The 20,883-nt window shown below is 40.5% G+C and overlaps 1 protein-coding gene and 1 long non-coding RNA gene across 2 annotated transcripts in view; both read right to left on the reverse strand.

Annotated features, from left to right (window-relative positions):
• Positions 1-3,940: 3,940 nt before the first annotated feature.
• The window catches only part of LOC143439983 (uncharacterized), a 60,912-nt gene continuing 43,969 nt past the window's right edge, over positions 3,941-20,883 (reverse strand). Inside the window, exon 4 of the mRNA XM_076926534.1 lies at positions 3,941-9,808. Coding sequence (XP_076782649.1) covers positions 9,238-9,808 — 571 coding nt within the window. The 3' untranslated portion in view covers positions 3,941-9,237. The remainder of the gene's footprint in view (positions 9,809-20,883) is intronic.
• On the reverse strand, positions 12,482-17,973 carry LOC143439985 (uncharacterized). The gene is made up of 3 exons (XR_013107929.1): positions 17,713-17,973; positions 15,923-15,986; positions 12,482-15,434 (listed from the first exon to the last, which is right to left on the reverse strand). It is a non-coding gene; the product is annotated as an uncharacterized LOC143439985 (long non-coding RNA).

Genomic DNA, 20,883 nt, shown 5'->3' on the forward strand with positions numbered 1-20,883 from the left:
TAGAAAACACCCTAACAATAAACTCCAAGCCATGAATTTGCTATAGTCCCTTAACTCACAGGCTAACCATCTCAAATCTGTTTAAAAAAGTTAAAGAAGGACTGGGTCTAAACCTTGTATTCCTAAATGTGTTATACTGGTACAATGCCTATGAGAGTATCAATATTCATCTCACTTTTATATCAATAAGAAGCTCATAGCAATGAAAACCTTAAAATTTTTAATCAAAGTAAATTGGTGCCATTTAAGAAATTATATCTTCATCTTGAAAATAATTGTACAGATTTCTACCAATAGGTTATGGCTGTAAAATAAATCCTAGCTAATCCTCTCTATTCCCACAAAACCACTACTTTTCCCTAGAAAGACACCCCAACATTTACCAGCTTAGTCCCCAAGCCCAGGGAATAGGGGCACTGACTCTTCATTAACTTCTTCAAGCTGATTATGGGCATTGAGATATTAGAAGAGGAGCAGGGGGAAGAGTAAATTGATAAGCCTCTGATGTTGTGTCTTCACTGCATCCAGATGGAATTCCAGGACCTCAGAGGTTTGAGCAGGTCTGCTCAGCTTGCTTGATGAGTAGATACACCAAAGCTGATTATTCTGCAATATACAATTCTCAAAACAAATTTTAGTATCAAGATCATTTTTTAAAGAGGGCTGACATTTTATTAAAGATGTTGGTTCTAACAGCTTTTCTTTTTTCCCCTCTTTTATTGGATATATTTACATTTCAAATTTTGTCCCCTTACCCCATTCCCCCATCACCCAGGAACCCCTTATGCCATCCTCCTTCCTCCTGCTTCTATGAGGGTGTGCACCCACCTACCCCCCACTCCCCTCTCCCCACCCTCAGATTTCCCCCTCAGTGTTCAGCCTTCATGGGACCAAAGATCTCCTCTCCCACCTATGCCCAACAAGGCCATCCTCCTATTAGGGGATTTCTAATCCTAACCCCTAACCTGATCTATCTACATAAACAACCCTACACAAAGTGTAGAGGGAAGAATTCAACCCAAGGAGATTAATGATAGAGATGAAAACTCAGGTAGTAAATAATCTTGTTATCTGCAAAAGAAGGAAAAGCACACACACACACACACACACACACACACACACACACACCAACACCACCACCATGACCAGCAGCAGCAGTAACAACAACAACAAAATATCAGGAGATATCAATCACCATTCATTGACTCTCTCAATAACAATGACCTCAGAAGACTATAAAAAGACACAGGCTAACAGAATGGATGTTAACACAAACTTATTCTTCTATTACATATAAGAAATATAGCTTGGGCTGGAGAGGACAGCTCAGTGGTTAAGAGCACTGACTGGTCTTCCATAGGTCTTAAATTCTATTCCCAGCAACCACATGGTGGTTCACAACCATCTGTAATGGGGTCTGACGCCCTCTTCTTGTGTGTCTGAAGAGAGCAATGGTGTACTCATATACATAAAATAAATAAATAAATCATTAAAAAACAAAAAATACCTGTAAAAAGAAAGAAAGAAAAAAGAAAGATAGCTCAACATCAAGGATAAGCATTACTTCAGTGTAAAGGATTGTAAAAAGATATTCCAAACAAATGGCCCAAAGAAGCAAGCTGGTGTAGCCATTTTAAAATAGTTTAAAAAAATAAAAAAAAATGGAGAAAGATATGACATATTCATCAAAGGGAAAAAATAGATGACATTTCAATTTTTAACATCTATGTCTTAAACACATGGTCACATACCTTTGTAAAATAAAGAGTCTTAAAGTAAAAAATCACATGATAACCTTCATACATTATACTTGCAAATTTCAATACTCCATTCTTATCAATGGATAAGTTCTCTAGACCAAAATTAAACAGAGAAATACTCCAGCTAACTGATAGCATGAACATAAATCCAGCTGAAATTTGGAGAACATTCTACCAAAATATAAGAGAATATACCTTCTGCTTAGCACCTCATGAAACTCACTTGTAAACTGCAAACATATTCAGACACATTGCAGGTCTCAATACATACCAGAAAAACAAGCTACCCACCATGTATCTTATCAGACCACCATGGATTACAGCTGGATATCAACAAAACCAGAAAGAACACAAAGCTTACAAACTCATGGAATCTGCACACCTCACTACTGAGTGAAAACTAGGTTAAGACAGAAATAAAGGAAGAAATTAGAGACCTTATAGAAGTCAATGCAAATGAATATGCAATATGCACAATCTTACGGAATACAAAGAAAATGAAACTGTTTCTAAGATGAAAGTTCATAGCACAAAATCCCTGCATGAAAAAATTGAAGAGCTCTCACACTGGCAATTTAAGAGCATCCTTTAAAGTCTAGAACAGGAAGAAGTGAGTGAGCAATGAAGGAAAGAAGTAGACATCAAGATATTGTCAAATTGGGATCGAAATCCATAAAATAGAAAGAGAAGAATACAAAGAATTAATGAAACATAGAGTTGGTCCTTTGAGCCTTTTATTAGACAAAATAGAAACACTTATTAAAAGATAGAGAATATCCAAATTAATGAAATCTAAAATAAAATGGTGACAAAATAACAGACAATGAAGAAAGCCAGAGAATGGTAAAGACATAGTTTTAAAATGCCTGTACTCCACCAAATTAGAAATTCTAAAATAAAAGGCTAATCTCCTCAATAGGTTCCACTTACCAAAGTTAAATCAAACTAAGTTAAATACTTAAACAGACCTAAACACCTAGAAAAAGAGAAGTCATTACAAGTCTGCCAACAAATAGAGGCCAGGGCCATGAGTTTTGTCCTGTCCAGCAAGACATTAAACAGGGGTCCCAGGAGATCACCTGAAAGAGAGTGGGGGTAGCAGGCAAAGACACAAAGAACGGCGACCTGTCTATAGGCTGATCAGATGACAAGTTTTACTTTTTTACACACAGGTTATATACACAAAAAGGCAGGATGTGGGGGGAGGGGATGATGCAGGAGCATAGGTGTTCAGGGGGAGTACAGATATCTTCCAGAACAGTGTGTCAGCTGGGTGAAGGTTCAGGGGACAGGCCACTATGACTCCACCTATGATTCACTTGTCCTAATCTAAGTTGGTACTATCTACCCAAGGTCAGCTATCTACAAGGTCTATGACTAGAGCCTGGCAACTATCTGTTTGTTTACAATAGCTTCTAGCCATCTGTTCTAGTGTTTTTCCACAGAGACCCAAGACTTTGTGCTAGCAAGCAGGCATGTTAGGCCTACCGCTGTCTTCAGGCCTATGACTGATTCCAGGCCTTTAGTGTATAGACAGAGATGCCCCTGACAGAGTTTTAGGGTAGAATCCTACCAGACTTCCAAAGAGGAGTTCATGAAAATACTCCTCAAAGTATTCAACAATATAGAAAAAGAAGAAACCTTAGCTGATTTTATTTTGTGAACTCATGGTTACACAAATATCCAATCAATATAAAGACTCTGCTACAAAAAAGAATTACAGACCATTTTCCCTTAAAACCACAGATGCAAAAATATTTAATAAAATAAATTAAATAAAATAGAAAACACTTCAAAAAATTATCCTCCATGATCAATGAGGTAGGCTTCATTAAAGAGATCCAGGAATGGTTTAATATAATGTGCTTAATGTGTAAGAAAATAAAACAAGTGGTCATCTCATTAGATGATGAATAATTCTATGACAATATTTAATCCCACTTTATGATAAAGTTCTTGGAGTGATTAAGGATACAAGGGACATACCTAAACATAATAATGTCACTTTACTGCAAACCTATTGCCAACATTAAATTAAATGGAAAGACCTTCATATTAATCCCACTATCTCACAAACAAGACAAGGTGGTTCATTCTCTCCACATCTATTTACTATACTATCTAAAAGTTTAGCAAGAGCAGTAAAACTGAAGAAGATGAAGGTAATATAGACTAGAAAGGAGGAAGTAAAATTATCTTTATTTTCAGATGATATGATAGTATGCATAAGTGCACCAAAACCACCCAAATGCAATTCCTAGAGCTGATAAGCACTTTCATCAGTTGTTGGATACACAATTAACTAAAAAATACAAAGAAAAAACAGTGGCCTTCATATGTACAAATGAGTTTGCAAGTGCAAACAAAATAGAGAGACATCATAAAGTTTGAAACAATTGTTGATGCTTGTCACATTTTTTTCTACATAATAAATAACCTCAAGTAACTCAATGTGTGTTGGGTAGGATCATACAAATTATTTGTTGTCACAGATTACTTTTGGTATTCTTGAGGGTCCTCAAAGACTACTGTAATATGCAAAGCCTTTGATAGATTGATTATTTACTAAAGAGTTTAGTCTTCTATAAAGATATCAGAAAGTACAAGACTTTAACACATTGACCACGTTTATGGGGTTTCTTGCATTATGGCTTTATCTCATGGTTTCTAGGATGACTGCCACATGCAAAGGCTTTACCACATTGCTTATTCATAGCATTTCTCTCCAGGATGTATTTTTCTATGTTCATAGATGACTGTGTTGTGAAAAGGTTTTATCTCATTGATTACATTTGTAAGATATGTCTTTAATATGTGTTCTGCTATGTATTCAAATATGTCTATAATATCTAAATGTTGGGAAGAGGCAAAAGAAACTTGCCCTAAGGACTGCCTTTTTGTTACCAACCTCCATTTAATCATAAATTCAAACTAACTTTTAGGGGAACCTGTGTACTTAACAATATCTGACCAGCTTTCATCACTCATGTTTTGTTCCCTAAAACATAGCAACTGTTCCTAACCATAATTTCTGTTATTTATGTTTTATTCCTCAAAATATAATGCATGTTCCTAACCACAAAAGAACAAATGGCTGTGATAGTGTAGACCATATAACCTACATTCTGTATCATTTGACATGGAGTAAAACAACAAAACAAAACAAAACAAAACAAAAAAAAACCAAACATAATTGGGAGAAAAATGTAGCTATAACTTGGCACAGGACTTTGTGGTTTTGACTTTTGGAAGCTATATAACTTTCTGATTCAGGGTGGGGCTGAGGCTGGGGGTATTGCAGCTAAGCTTCTGAGTGTAATTTTGTGGCCCTGATTTATCAGTAGTGACTTGATTACAATGAATTCTTATCATTTGCCTTGTCCTGTGTTTGAGTAGTGTTGGATCTCAGTGGACCCCATGATGTAAAGGTTTTAGCACAGTATGTAACCACTATCCAGTATGAATGGTTTCATAATGATGAAGACTGCAGAGGTGTGCAAAGGCTTCATTATACTAAACATGTCCATTAGGACTCTGTGGGTGTGTCCTGAGTCACAGAGGGTGGGTTTAAGACTGACAGAGCATGTCCTGAGTCACAGGGGCCATGCTTAAGACTCAGGGGGCATGTCCTGAGATACAGGGAGCTTGTTTAGGACTCTGGAGGCGTGTTTAAGACTCAGGAGGTGTGTCCTGAGTCACAGGGGGGCATGCTTAGACTCTACCACATATTCTTTTATAATAATAAAGACTAGAGAATTGTGCAAAGGCTTGACCGTATTAAATACACTCACAGGGTTTCTGTCTTCATCTTTTTATTGCTATGAAGAGAAATCATGAACAAGGCAACTCCTATAAAAGCAACAGTTTAATTGGGACTGACTTACGGTTTCAGAGATTTAGTCTGTTTTCATCATAGCAGGAAGCATGGCAGGCATGAAAGAAAACATGATGCTGGTGAAGAAGCTGAGAGTTCTGCTTCTTGACCCAAAAGCAGCCAGGAATAGACTGTCTGCCAGGGAGACAGTAGGAGTGCCCATTCTGCACCGTGTGGACCTTCAAAGCCTTCAGTGATGCAGTTCCTCCAAGGCCACATCTCATAATAACTTCCTTCCACTCCCTGAGCCAAGCATATTTATACTACCACATTCCACTGCCTGTAGACCATACTTAAAAATAGCATAATACAAAATATATGAGGTTCAAATTAAAAGTTCCATCATCTATAGAAGTCTCATAAATGTTAACAGTCCAATGTTCAAAGTCTCTTCTGAGACTCATTCCAATCATGTAACTATGATCCCCTATACTTTCAAAAAAATAGCACATAATATTCATCCAAATTCACAGGATATAGGTCACCATTCCTAATCACCATTGTGAGGAAATACTGGGCCAAAATAAGACCAAACGCCAGCAAGGAAATCTCAAAACTCTGCATCTCCATGTCTAATGTCAAAGTGTTCTTCAGGTCTCCAACTCCTTCCTGCCCTGCTCACTACAGCACAATTCTTTCTCTTTAGCTGATTATATTTCCTGAAAGTAGTTTTCCTGAGAAGGTATCCCACAGCTCTGGATCCTAAAACTCTTGGGGTCTCCAAAGTAACTTCAAAATTACAGCTTCTTGTTCCAGTATCTAGGATCCACAGATGATCTTCTGCCCTCATCAAAAGAAGCTGGGTCTCATCTCCAGCTCTTCCCTCTATAGTACATTAGGTTCTGCTTGACTCCACTCAACTGCTGCTGCTGTTCTTTCTGCTCACCCCATGGGACTGTCATCTTCAATATATCGGGTTCTTCTGTGAAAACAGTCTTGACTGCATTCCTCTCATGCTCCCTTCATGGTGCCAAGCCTCAGCTGCACTGCATGAAACATCCATGCCTTAAAACCAGTGCCACCTTGGTGAGTCTTACACAGGACTGAATCAAGCTGCACCACAAGGTACAACCTTGGCTACCTCTGGAATACAACTTCTTTCTCCTCTTAGAAAACATTTACCAGAAGATTTCACCTCAGTGGTGCTGGTTTCTTCTTCATCACCACTAATTTTCTAACTACAACCAACCAGCATCAATTGTCTCAGTAGTCCCTTCTATTCTTTCCTCTAAAAGCAGAGCCACATGGACAAAGTTCCTGAGTTCCTCTGCCTGCTGGGGCTGGAACATGGCCCCTTCTATTACTTCATCACCAGCTTTCTATTTTTCAACAACTTCACTGCCTAAGCTGGCTGTCTTTGAACTTGCTCTGTAGATTAACCTTGAACTCAGATCTGCATGGTTCTGTCTTCTGAATGCTGGGTAATATGTGTGTAACACTTTGCCCATACCTAAACTTTTCCTTACTTAAAACATGTTCTGTACCAGGAAGACTTGAATCAGAGACCTGCTTGACAAACGTTTATCTGGGATTTAAGGCGAGTACCTCCATGCCTGTACCTAAGTATTTTATTTTATATCTTAAAATGATAACCCAGAATAGTAATCACAATCCATCAATTGTCAATTTCACACATACTGGTAACTCTTGTGTCCACATGAAAACAACAACTAGGTAATAATAATGCCTAACACGATAAAATTCTCCTTTGTCCAACTTCACATCCATAAGTTTAGGTGGATGGAATCTTGCCCTAATGTCACCATTCCTTTAATTCCATTTAATGTCATTGATCACAGAATTTAGCTTCATTCCACTTCCTGGTTAGATTTTCTCTTTTGTCCTAACATTTTATTTTTTTTTCTTTCTGAGATTACTATGCTTGCTCAAATCATCATGAGACTAAACATAGGTCAAAGGCTTTGCTAGATTCACTGAGACTTCCTTTGTCAATGCAATGAACATCAACCTCTTTACCTTACCTTCAAGGACACTCTACAGACAAGGGCAAAAGGCAGCAACATTCTTCAGCAAAACATCATAAAAACTATACACAAAGTTCAAATCACCCTCAGTACATATGTGTTTCATATTCCTACTAGGATGGCCCAGTAAGTTCCACTTAATGCATATACAAATCCAAAGTCTAAATATCCACATTGCTCCATAAAACAAAACAAAACAAAACAAAACAAACCATGGTCAGGCCTATCATAGCAATGCTTATGTCTGGGGTACCAACTTCTGTCTTAGATAGAATTTCCATTGCTAAGGAGAGACATTGTAACCAAGGCAACTGTGTTAAAGGCAAATATTTAATTGGGCCTGGCTTACACTTTCAAATGTTTAATGCATTGCCATCAAACCAGGAAGAATATCAGCATGCTGGCAGCCATGTGTTGGAGAAGGAGCTGAGAGTTCTGCATCCTCATGTGAAGGTATCCAGGAAGAAACTGTCTTCCAGCCAAGTGGTAGGAGGGTCTGTTTTGTACTGGCCTGAGCTCCAAAGATCACCACCCTAGGAATTCAATTCCTTCAAAAAGGTAACATCTACTCCCACAGGCACATCTCTTAATATTGCTGCTTCTTAGAGTCAAACATATTTAAATCACCAGAGTTTATTTCTACTATACTTTCCGGTATCTTTATAGAAGACTAAACTCTTTAGTAAGTAATCAATCTATTAAAGCCTTTGTGTATCACAGTAGTCTTTGAGTACCTTCATAATATCAAAAGTAATCTGTGAATGCAAATAATTTGTATGATCTTACCCAAAACACTGACATTGAGTTTCTTGAGTTCATTTATTATGAGAAACAAAATGTGACAAGCATCAACAATCATTTCAAACTTTACAGAGATATGCACAGGCTTTACCACATTCATTACATTTGTTAAGGTTTCTCTAAAGCATGTGTTCCTTTAAGTGTTTGGAGAGTACAGTGACATGCAAAGGCTTTATCACATTGACTACATTCATAAGGTTTCTCTCCTCCATGTTTTCTTTTGTGTATTCAGAGATGACTGTGTCCTGGAAAGGCTTCACCTCACTCATGACATTTAGTTTCTCTATAGTATGTGTTCTTTCATGTATTGGGTGATGACTGTGTTGTGCAAGGGCTTAACACCTTGATTACATTAACTGACTCTCTTGAATGTGTGCTATTATGTAGTCGCAGATAAAAGTGAATTGCCAAGGTTTTACCATAGTGATTACATTAATAAGGGTTCTCTCCAGTGTGGTTTCATTTGTGTATGTGTAAAGAATGATGACATGCAAAGGCTTTACCACATTGATATTCAAGCAGGTTTCTCTCTGGTATGTCATCTCTTATCTCACTGCAGATGACTGTAACTTGCAAATGTTTTACCACATTGATTACATTGATAAGGTTTCTCTCCTGTACATGTTCTTTTATAATAATGGAGATTCTAAGGTTCTGAAAAGTCTTTACCACGTTGATTACATTCATGAAGTGTCTTTCCAGTATGGGATCATCAATGTTTTCCAGACTAGTGGGACATGCAAAGGCTTTAACACATTGATTACATTCATAGTTTTTCTCCAATATGGGTTCTTGTATGTTTTAGGAGGAAAAAACTTTATGGAAAGGCTTTACCATGTTGATTACATTCATGAGGTTTCTCTCCAGTATGTGTTCTTTTATGATATTGGAGATAACTGGATCTTGCAAAGGCTTTACCACATTGATTACATTCATAGGGTTTCTCTCCAGTATGTGTCCTTTTATGGATTTGGAGAGTACTGTGATGTGAAAAGGTTTTACCACATTGATTACATTCATAGGGTTTCTCTCCAGTATGTGTCCTTTTATGGATTTGGAGAGTACTGTGATGTGAAAAGGCTTTACCACATTGATTACATTCATAAGGTTTCTCTCCAGTATGTGTCCTATTATGTATTTGGAGATTACTGTGACATGAAAAGGCTTTACCACATTGAGTACATTCATAAGGTTTCTCTCCAGTATGTGTTCTTTTATGTCTTTGGAGACTACTGTGATATGAAAAGGCTTTACCACATTGATTACATTCATAGGGTTTCTCTCCAGTATGTATCCTTTTATGATATTGGAGTTGACTGCAATGTGAAAAGGCTTTACCACATTGATTACATTCATAAGGTTTCTCTCCAGTATGACTTCTTTCATGCCTGCAACAATAATGGGAACATGTGAAAGCTTTACCACATTCATTACCCCGATCAATCCTTTGATCAATATGAATAAATTTTGCAACTGGACGAATAATAAAGAACACTCAAATCGTAAGGTTTTATCCCTTCGATGTTCATGGTTGTACTTGCTCAGTGTGGGTTGTTTTACCTCTTTGAAAATACCTGTGATGGTAATAGCATTTACTACATGGCTCACATTTATAGCCTCCTTTTTCTATATGAGATTTCTATATGATATATTTCACATGTCTGAAGATATCAGAGTATGAAAACACTCATTGCTTTCTTAGTTTTTCCTGTATTGTGAAAAACACCACAGCAGCACTGTAAGCCAGGACAAACAGAAGAATTTCCAAAATTCTAGTACCCATAGAGATTTCTGCAGTGTGACTTGGGCTTTCCCCCCAGTAATATCAGAAAACCAATTAATTGCAAATGTCTATCATATTCAGAAAATCTACCAAAGGCAGAATTCTACATATCTTCTCACTTGTCTGGAATAGAAAGAGGTATGTTGCTTCTTTCAACATCCCTATGCTCACAAGGTTTTATCCATTCTGACAATTGATATACCCACTAAAAGAAGGACCAGTGAAAGGTTTCCAAATTGAATTCACACCATTTGACATTTTGTTCTTTGTAGACATGTGGTATGTGAATTAAGGTTTCTCCACGACTTTCTTCACTCTCACTAACTGACCACTCAATAAACCTAGAAATGTCACTACAGGAATATGAGTATCACCAAGTTTACCATGGACTATTTGCTTATTGGATAGCTTTCGATATATATTTATCACTATTCAATGTGCAACATCTAAATATTATGAGACTATTCAGATTGGTAGTTTTACAGCAAAGCTCTAATGGAGCTACAAATCAATTAAAGCTATATCTTAAAGCATTGTTTCCATGTCTTCTTCCTTAGAGGAATGCCTTACAAATATAAATCAGACAACTGAAATTGAGGAACATGGCTGTGTGAGAATAATATAATCACAGCTATACTTAAAGGACTGATTTTTTTTACACACTTGCTTTTCTTTAGGGCTTCCAGAACACATTAAAATTTCCTCACAGGCATATTTGTATCAGCTTGCACATGAAAACTACCTTTCACATCTTCTAGAATTTTGATGTTGTTCTTCAATATGATGATCTTCCCAACTGTAACCTAAAATAGAGTACCAGAAAATGAGTGATACAGTATTGGAAATTAGGTAAAATTCAAGTTATTGTGAATTTTGACAGCACTGAACCTGATTTATTCATCTTAATCTTCCTTGTTCTCAAGTGAAATAACAGAGGATCATCAATATCCAAGAATCACTTGTTCCATTATTTTAAAAAGCAAAACAAAATTCACAGTCTTACCTGTAGCTGTGAGGTTCTGGTAGGTTTCCAGCATCACATCTTTGTAGAGATTCTTCTGGGAAGGATCCAGCAAATTCCACTCTTCTGCAGTGAAGTTCACATGCACATCATCATAAGTCACTGCATCCTAAAATATCCCACACATGTGTACAACACAAAGCATGATTGTGACATCACTGTAAATAAATGAATACTTTCTAGACAATGTATTAATGTAATTCTGGTGCTTCCTCCACTTATTTCCTGAAACAGAAGTTATAATCTAATCATTCTGTCATTTTTAGAAGGAAATTGAATTATAAGTTTTACCTGTGTTGCTGCTGATCCCTTTGAATAGGATGTAGCCTTGCAACACAAATGGCAACTGAGAGGGATATACAGGGGGAAACAAATCAACTGTACTGAGCAAACATCTGAAAAGTTGTATGAACAATTACTAACTACAAAAATGATGGGCAAGCTGTATTTGCTCATGTCTTTAATCACAGAGGTACAGGCAGGTGTATGTCATTGAGCTGGATGCTGGCATGGTCTATGCGATATGTTGCAGGACAGCAAAAGTTACATATTAAGACCCTCATTCCCCTGTAAAAATCAACCAAGGAATCAAAAATGATAGAGAGAACTCACGGTTCTTTACTGAACTTCCTACAAAGAATTATATGTTCACTACAGTTCTGTATCCATCTTGCAAAAACATGAAGTGAACCAGTTTAAACAGCAACATTAATAAACTTTACTAGAAGGGAATGCATGTTTAAACAATTAAAAATGGACAGATGAAAATATTAGTAATGTATATGTTGATCAGAAATAAGGAACATAGGGTAGGAAAGAGAGCTCAGGAGTGGAAAGCTCTTGCTGGTCTTCCACATAATGGTAGTCAATTTCTAGTATTTACATGGGGATCAACAACTACCCATTACTTCAAGATCAAGAGGACTGAGGACATCTTCTGACAACAGTAAAGATGAGGCACACATGATATTCATATCCATCCATACAGACACAATACTCTTATTTATTCAAAAATTTCAAAGCAAACACAAGGGTAAGGCAGAACGACATACACCTGGAATCCAGTGAGTGTGAAGCCTCAGGCATTATTGATATCATGAACATATGCCATTCGGAGAAATATATATATATAAAGATGTGGATGAAGAGGTACACAGAAGCATGTGCTTATTTTACAAAAACATGTCGGGTGGCTTCTGCAGTTTCTATACATACAATCAGGACAGGAAGTGCTTCACAGAGAAATTTTGTCTTGAAAACAATAAACAAAAGATATAAAGTTAAAAATATAAAACCACCAGGCTTGCAAAATAGCTTAATATTGAATAGCAAATGTTTATACTATATCTTACATGATTTAGGGGCTGAGACCAAATGGGAAATGTATGGGAGCATGAGAAGAAAGCTGAAGGATCAGTTTCAACCACAACACAGTAGACACACAGAACAAAATATGTCCTGTCTAAAAAGAAATACAGGGGTAAAGCTGGAGCAGAGAGTGAGGGAATGGCCAATGAAAACTTGCCCAAATAGAGACCCTCCTTATGAACAAGCTTGAATCCATGACATTATTAGGGATAGTCTGTTATGCTCCCACATAGGAGCCTTGCATAATTGTCCATTAAGAGGCTCCACCCAGCAGCTGACTTGAAACAGATGCAGAGAATCACAGTCAAACATTGAATGGTCCTTGGGGACTGTTATGGGAGAGTTGGGGGAAGGATTGATGGCACTGAAGAGGATAGGAACTCCACAGGAAGACCAACAGACTCAACTAACCTGGACCCTTGGACACACTCACAGAATGATGCACAAAATAACACACACAGTCTAGACTAAAGCCCCTGGAACATATGTAGCAGATGTATAGCTCAGTCTTCATGATGGTTCTCCAACAACTGTATCAGGGGCTGTCCCTAAAGCTGCTGTCTATCTTTGGAATATGCTCCCTGAACTGGGATGCCATGTCTGGCTTCAATGGAAAGGATGAACTTAACCCAGCAGAGACTTGATGCACTGCGGTGTGGAGATACCCAGGGGCCCACACCTTCTCAAAGGAGAAACAAACGATATTGGATAAACGGATTCTGTGCAGGCGGTGGACCTAGAGTAGGGACTTCACAAAGTTCATAGCCATTTTATTTATAACAGCTTAAAACTGGAAAATCCCAGATGTCACTCAACCAAAATATGGATATAGAAAATGTGGTTCATTTATAAAAGGAAAAACTATTCAGTTATTAAATACAAGGACATCATGAATTTTGAAGGCAAATGGATACAACTAGAAAATATTATCCTGAGTGAGGTAAGCCAGACCTAAAAGCACATGCATGTATGTACTCACTTACAAGTGAATAATAATCATAAAAAAAGGAAACCCACACTACACTTCAAAGACCCAAAGAAGCTATACAAGAAGGAAGGCCCAAATGAGCACAGTTGAATCTCACTCAGAATCGAAAATAAAACAGTCATAGGAAGCAGATGGAAGAGAGAGAACTGGATGGGAGAGCAAATAAAAAAGGGGAATAGGGGAGAACCAGCAACAGGTGTGGCTAGAGACAAGAGAGGGCCAGAGGGGGAAAATGAATCAAAATCTGCAGCTGCCTGGGGAATATTTAGGATGTGCCAGACACCATGAATTGGAGGGTGACAAGGAGACTATGGAGTTGATCTTAGCTGAGATGTATAGCAGTGAGATATGAATGCTGAAGAGGCCACATCTGCAGTCAGGAGGGACCCCCAGTGGAGAGTTAAAGACACCAACCAATCCAAAAACCTTTCTACCCAAAATTTGTTTGTGTCCACAAGAATGCAATCTACAACATAGATTCTGTCCAGCAGTAAAATAATCCTTTGATACCATGTTGTTGTTCTAAGTTGCTACTCTGCTGCTGTGATTGAATTCTCTAAGCAAAAGCATCTCAGGTAATAAGTGGTTGTTGTACATGCCTCTGACAGATCAGTCCATCATTTTGGGAGTTTGGATTAGAAACTGAAGGCAAAAAGCATGGATAAACACTGTCTCCTGGCTTGCTCGCTTGCTTGGTCACTGTCTCAAGCTCAGCTAGCTCTCTCATCCAGCCTAGGACCACTTGCTTAGGGATATTGCCACCCTCAGTGGAAGAATCTTCCTAATCAATCATCAACACTATCTCTCACAGATATAGCAATCAGCCATTCTGATGAGGTCACACCCTCAATTGAGGTTCCTTCAGATGACTGTAGCTCTAAAATGTTGAGAACTGAAAACAACTATGACACAGACACAATAATAAATGAGGAACTTGTAAAAACCCAAAACCAATGAGCTAACCATATTAATACAGAAGCTCCTGCCACCCCATGAGGAACTTGGAGTTGTGGCTGAGCCAGGACAAAATAGGGAGGGCACCTGGCTCAGAGCAGGGAAGGATACACTGCAATGGGGAGCTTAGAGGCTGTGCTGATCTGGGGTGAGGCATCTTTAACCCTCGGTTCCCAGGCCAGTGCTACCAAAGATGTGGCTAAAACAGCTGGAAGGTAGACAGAAAAGCAGATTGTCTCACAGACCCGGAAATGACCACCACAAAGGACAGGATCTCTGACCCAAGGAAGATATGCTAAATTTGTTAGAATCGATGAAGAATGACCTTCCATCTCATGACAGCTCCAAGTTCAAAACTATAAAGTCACATACGAACTGGGCAGAGGGTAGTTCAGGAGGTAGGAAATGAAGTCTTTGTCTTTCTACCCTGTAAAACAAGGTAGGCAGAGCCTGATTTTGCCCTGGGTACTGTCTCGAAGAGCTCTCTGTCATGGACTAGTCACTGGGTCTAGGTCCTGTTGTTAAGAAGGATTTAACCCAAGGTGTGGGGCTAGTAACTAAATCGATTAGGGTGGAATCTGTCTCATTTCCTCAGTGAGAGAATGACAATGTTCCATACCCAAAATAGATAGCCACAAGGGGGCGGTAAAAAGGCTTCTCAGCAGATTCCTCCACTTGGACAAAGGAGAAAATGAAGACAGGATGGCAACTGTGAGCCCTGTCAGGGTTCCAAGTCTGCTCTAACCTTCCCAGAAATTAAGACCAGAGAAACATCGTCCACTATACCAGGCTCTGGAACATCTTCAAAGCACTTCGGGGCTATGACTGTCCAGCGTATCCACTGTAGCAGGGTTCCACGTTCAATTTAGTCATCTCCCTCCACATATACTCAAGAAAAACCTGAAAACCAAGGCACACACACAAATCTGGCAGACAAGCTACTGACATAGAAACAATGGTTCATCTTAACAACCAGCCTTTCAATCCTTTAGTTGGGAGTCCTGAGGGTCTTGGGGTTCCAATCAATGCATTAAGATGTTATGTCCATGTCACAGAGACCCCAATGACCAACAAGGAGCCTATTGTAATGCAAACACATGGAGGTCTTTATTATGAGCTCTGTAATAAGGATTCTCACCAGTCAGCCTCACGTGAGATCAAATCTGAGAGACCAAGTCTAGGGGTGCTGGGTATTTATTTCAGTTACAGCAAGATTGGGACATTAACATGCAGGCTAGCAACTTAATATTTTAAAAACTATATGACTGGCATAATCTGCAGGAACCAATCAAGGGGGTAAAATCATCTGACAACCATGATGGGTAGACTAACTTTTTCTCTGTAAGGTGTATTAGTTATCGATATGTAGCTTAACCCTGCAGTTGTACCTTGTCTGGCTGTTGACAAGGGGTCGTTGTCATAGGATGTTTGCTCAAGTGGACTTTGTGAGCTCTGTAAAACAGAATTGATTGGAATTTACAAACTCAACTTTGTGCCTGAGGTCCTGATTATTGAAAGATGCTCCTGTTCAAGCACAAGCCATGCATGGCAGTCGAAAAGGTACTTGATCCAAAGACCTACCTCACTATCTGTTACTGCACTGTCTGGAACTGTTTTCCTGAGCAGGTACCCCACAGCTCTGGAATCTCAAAATATTAGGGTTTCAAAGGTAACTTCAATATTACAGCTTCTTGTTCCAGTATCTGGGATCCACACAGGATCATCTGCACTCCTCAAAAGAGATTGGGTCACTTCTCCAGCTCTTCCATCTATAGCACTCTAGGTTCTGCTTGACTTCACTTTACTGCTGCTGCTGTTCTTTCTGCTCATCCCATGGGACTGACATCTTCAATATGCTGGGTTCTTCCCCTGTGATTAGGATTCACTGTTTTCCTCTCATACACTTCCTTCACTGGGCCAAGCCTTAGCTGCTCTGTATGATATTTATTTATGCCTAAAAACCAATACCACCTGAGTGATTCTCAAACATGATCAACTCCAGGTGCACAACGTACAACCTTGGCTATCTCTGGAACACAGCTTCTTTGTCCTCTCAGAAAACACTCACCAGAAGATTTCACCTCAGTGATGCTGGTTTCTTCTTCATCCCCACTAATTTTTTAACTACAGCCAACCAGCATCAATTGTCTCAGTCATTCCTTCTATTCTTTCCTCCCAGAGACACATGGACAAAGCTGCCGAATTCCTCTGCTTGCTGGGGCCGGAACATGGCCCCATCTATTACATCATCGCCAGCTCTCTATTTTTCAACAACTTCACTGCCTAAGCTCAGCTGTCCTGGATCTTACTCAGTAGATGAACCTTGAACTCAGAGATCTGCATGGCTCTGTCTCCTGAATGCTGGGTAATATATGTGTAACACTTTGCGTGTATCTAAGCTTTTCTTTACCTAAAACATGTTCTGTACCAGGAAGACTTGAATCAGAGAACTGCTTGACGTTCATCTCCTGGGATTTAAGGCATGTACCTCCATGCCTGTACTTAAGTACTTTATTTTAGATCTTAAGATGAAAGCCCAGAATAGTAATCACAGCCCATTGATGGTCAGTTTCACACATACTGGTGACCCTTATGTTCACATGAAAATGATGACCAGGTGACAATTGAAAAATATAAAAATTTATAAAGGGTATGAAAAGTTTTTATGACCCCTAGAGCTGAGCCAAGAATGTAGGCCAGCTGGTTCACTAGCTCCAGGTTCCAGGAACTGGCTGACCACAAAGAAAGCAGAACTAAAAATACAGGTCAGCTGGGTTGTTCCAGGATCTGGCTGACCACAAAGTAGATGGTTGAGCAAGATTCAATTCCTGACAAAAACATGTTCAAGATGTTTCCCACATGACCAACTGAATGATGGGCTGGGACTGTCCACTATTTTTATGATATCATTCTTTGGTTTCCCCTCACCCCTCTGGTTTGTGTTTTTTTTCCTTTAAATACCCTTCTCCCCCTGGCCTCCAGGTTGACACTCCTTGCTCTGAGTCTTGACCTCAGCTGGCTGATTCCAGAAGAAAAGCCTCTTGCTGTCTTGCCAGTTATTGGAGACTAGAGTGAGGGTCTCCCCTCCTGGGGGTCTTTCAATAACAATGCCCAACATGATACAGTTGTCCTTCCTACAAGTCTGGGGGTGTGTCCATAGGTCCACCAGCCAAGCTACCTGGAAGCAGCTCCGGTCTTGCCCATGTCTCAGATTCACAGGCGCCGCCACCCACTCACGAGCAGCCTGGGGTCTCTGCTTCCACCAGCCTACCAGGGGACCTGGAAGCTCCCCAGTCTGCGGCAGCCCAGCAGCGGGCAATCGGATTGTCAGAAGGAGCCCGCCAGTGCCACCAGGACCGAGGTGCTTCTCCCGAACTGCAGTGGTGGCAGCGGCAGTGTCGCGGTGCAGGCCTTGGTGAAGTCAATCAGCTCCAGTGGGGATTTCCAAACATCATGCTTTTGCGACGGGCCAGAGCCTTCATGGGAAATGTAGTCTCCAGCCGGCCGCCATCTTGCCATTTCCTCGCGGAATCATGGGATATGTAGTTTGAAGGCCGACCGCCATCTTGGGTTGAGTTTGCTGTGCATGCGCAGTTAGTTCTCTGGATCACCTTCTTGGCATGAGTTCTTATGGGAAATGTAGTCTCGGGCCGGCCGCCATCTCTGCGTAGCCCTGGCATTCATGGAACTCATTCTGTAGACGAGGCTGGCCTTAAACTCAGAAATCCACCTGCCTCTGCCTCCCAGGTGCTGGGATTAAAGGCGTGCACCATCAATTATTATCATTGGCTATTGATTAGCACTGGCTGGTGATTATTGATGATCATGATTATTGATCACTTTGGTTATTGACAAGTATTGATTATTGGCCATTGATTAGTATTAATTATTGATTAACATGATTATTGATTATTATCCCTTCACCGTCATCCCCCTGCCTCTGCCTCCCGAGTGCTGGAATTAAAATCATGTGCCACCACTGCCCAGTTATACCTGTCTTTGTAAGAATAAATTGTAAAAATGAAATTTTAGGTCTCAACGTGAAAGTTTCTTAGGTTCAGAGTTTCAATTTACACTCAAGTGTTAGCTGCCCCTGGGGTGCATTCCAAGGGCTTGAATAAACATTTCAAAAGCACAAAAGACTCAAGATAGAGGCAATAAAACACCTGGGTAAACGGAAGTCACTTCAAAGGAATTCTCCCAGGAACAAGATACATATGTAAAATAGGATAGCCTGGTTGTAAATTGAGGGCTAGATAGAAACCAGGGGATGTTTGAAATCTCTTTCATTGTCTAAGAAGCAATTTACTGTCTTTGTGAACTTTGTATATATACCATCCTTTTTGGTCACTCGGGGTTCCTCTTTCTCGCTTGAGGGTGAGGGACCCCGGTGCACCGGCTACTGTTATTCCACCTATTCATCAAATAAATCTCATGTGATTGCAGCGACTCCCTTCCGTGAGTATCTCTGAAAGAGCGCTTCCCTTTGGGTTTGGGTTTGGATCCTTAGAGTCCAACATTTCTTGGAAGTCCCACCGAGATCCGCTCTTTCAGACCCCACGGGGTACAGGGGTCGGAGGTTTATTTCGCTCGAGCGTTTGTGTGTGATCTTTGTCTAAGTCTCTGTGTACTGTGTCTGTGTGCCCTGGCAAGGGCGGTCTGTGTAGCTTGGTTTTTTATGCTTGTGGCAGGAGCAGGAACTGAGTTAGCCATGGAGAGCAGGACCCTGGAAGAGGGTCCGGACCCTGAGAGAGGGTCAGGTTGTGGAAGCAGTACGATAGACGTATCAGCATACTGCAAGCCACAGTTCCCTGGGGACGCCCAGGGTTCGCTTGTGTGAGAGATAGGGTCTAGGAAGACCCTTCTCTGTGTGAAGGTGGTTTTTTTTTTTACCACAGCCGCCTGGGGTGGTGTCAGTTGTGCTCTCGTGGCAGTATATCCGTGTCTAATTCTGTCTGTGTTGTTTGTGATATTTGTTGGACTGACGAACCATTATGGGACAGACACTAGCTACCCCACTATCTTTGACGCTTGACCACTGGTCAGAAGTTAAGGCTAGAGCTTATAGTCTGTCAGTAAGAGTGAAGAAGCAGAAATGGCAAACCTTGTGTACATCAGAATGGCCATCTTTCCAAACCGGGTGGCCACCAGAAGGATTCTTCTTCTTAGAAAAGGTCAGACGGGTAAAAGAAAGAGTCTACCAGAGGGGTCCCAGTGGACATCCTGATCAGATCCCCTACATAACTGTCTGGGAAAACTTGATTCTCTCTCCCCCTTTGTGGGTCCGCCCATTTGTTTCACTTTCAGGCCCATTGAAGACCGAGGTACTCGCTCTAAAAGACGGAAACGAGGAGAAGAAGGCCTCACGTTCCGTGAGAGAAAAAAAGATTTTAACCACAGACGCTGACCACCTCTTGTTAGATCCTCCTCCCCCTTATCCACCAGTACCCCAAGTAGCTGCAGGACAAGGAGGCTCTGCCTCAGCAGGGGAACTGGGAGGTGTAACAGCAGCTGCCAGACAAGGAGGCTCTGCCTCAGGGGAACGGAGAGGTGAGACAACAGGTACAGGACAGGGAAACTCCAAGGAGCAAGGGAGTACAACCTGGGTGGAACCCTCGGCCCCCTTACTTCACCTGGAGGAGGGAAGCCTAGAGGGTCCGGCAGCTGGGACTCGGAGTAAGAAGGTAGTGTCTCCTGACTCTACTGTCTTGCCTCTGCGGGTGTATGGACCCCCTGATGATCAAGGGAACCAGCTTTTCCAGTATTGGCCTTTCTCATCAGCAGATCTTTATAATTGGAGAACTCACAATCCTCCTTTTTCTGAGGACCCCCAGGCCTTGATAGGCCTAATTGATTCCCTTCTTTTCTCTCATTGGCCCACCTGGGATGATTGTCAACAGCTCTTGCAGGTACTCTTTACAACCGAGGAGAGACAGCGTATCCTCTTAGAAGCCAGAAAGAATGTTCCCGGGACGGATGGCAGGCCCACCTCCTTGCAAAATGAAATAGACGCAGCCTTCCCGCTGACCAGACCAGATTGGGATTTCAATACAGCAAATGGTAGGGAGCACCTCAAAATCTACCGTCAGACTCTAATGGCGGGGCTCAGAGGAGCCGCGAGACGGCCCACAAATTTGGCCAAGGTAAGGGAGACAATCCAGGGTCCTGCTGAATCCCCCTCAGCCTTCTTAGAATGGCTGATGGAGGCTTTTCGGCAATTTACACCCTATGATCCAATGTCTGATGAACATAAAGCTACAGTGACAATAGCTTTCATTGACCAATCAGCCAGTGATATTAAGAGAAAGTTACAGAAGTTAGATGGATTACAAGACAAATCTTTGAGGGA

Source organism: Arvicanthis niloticus, chromosome 28 (genome assembly GCF_011762505.2).
Source record: "Arvicanthis niloticus isolate mArvNil1 chromosome 28, mArvNil1.pat.X, whole genome shotgun sequence".
NCBI lineage: Eukaryota > Metazoa > Chordata > Mammalia > Rodentia > Muridae > Arvicanthis > Arvicanthis niloticus.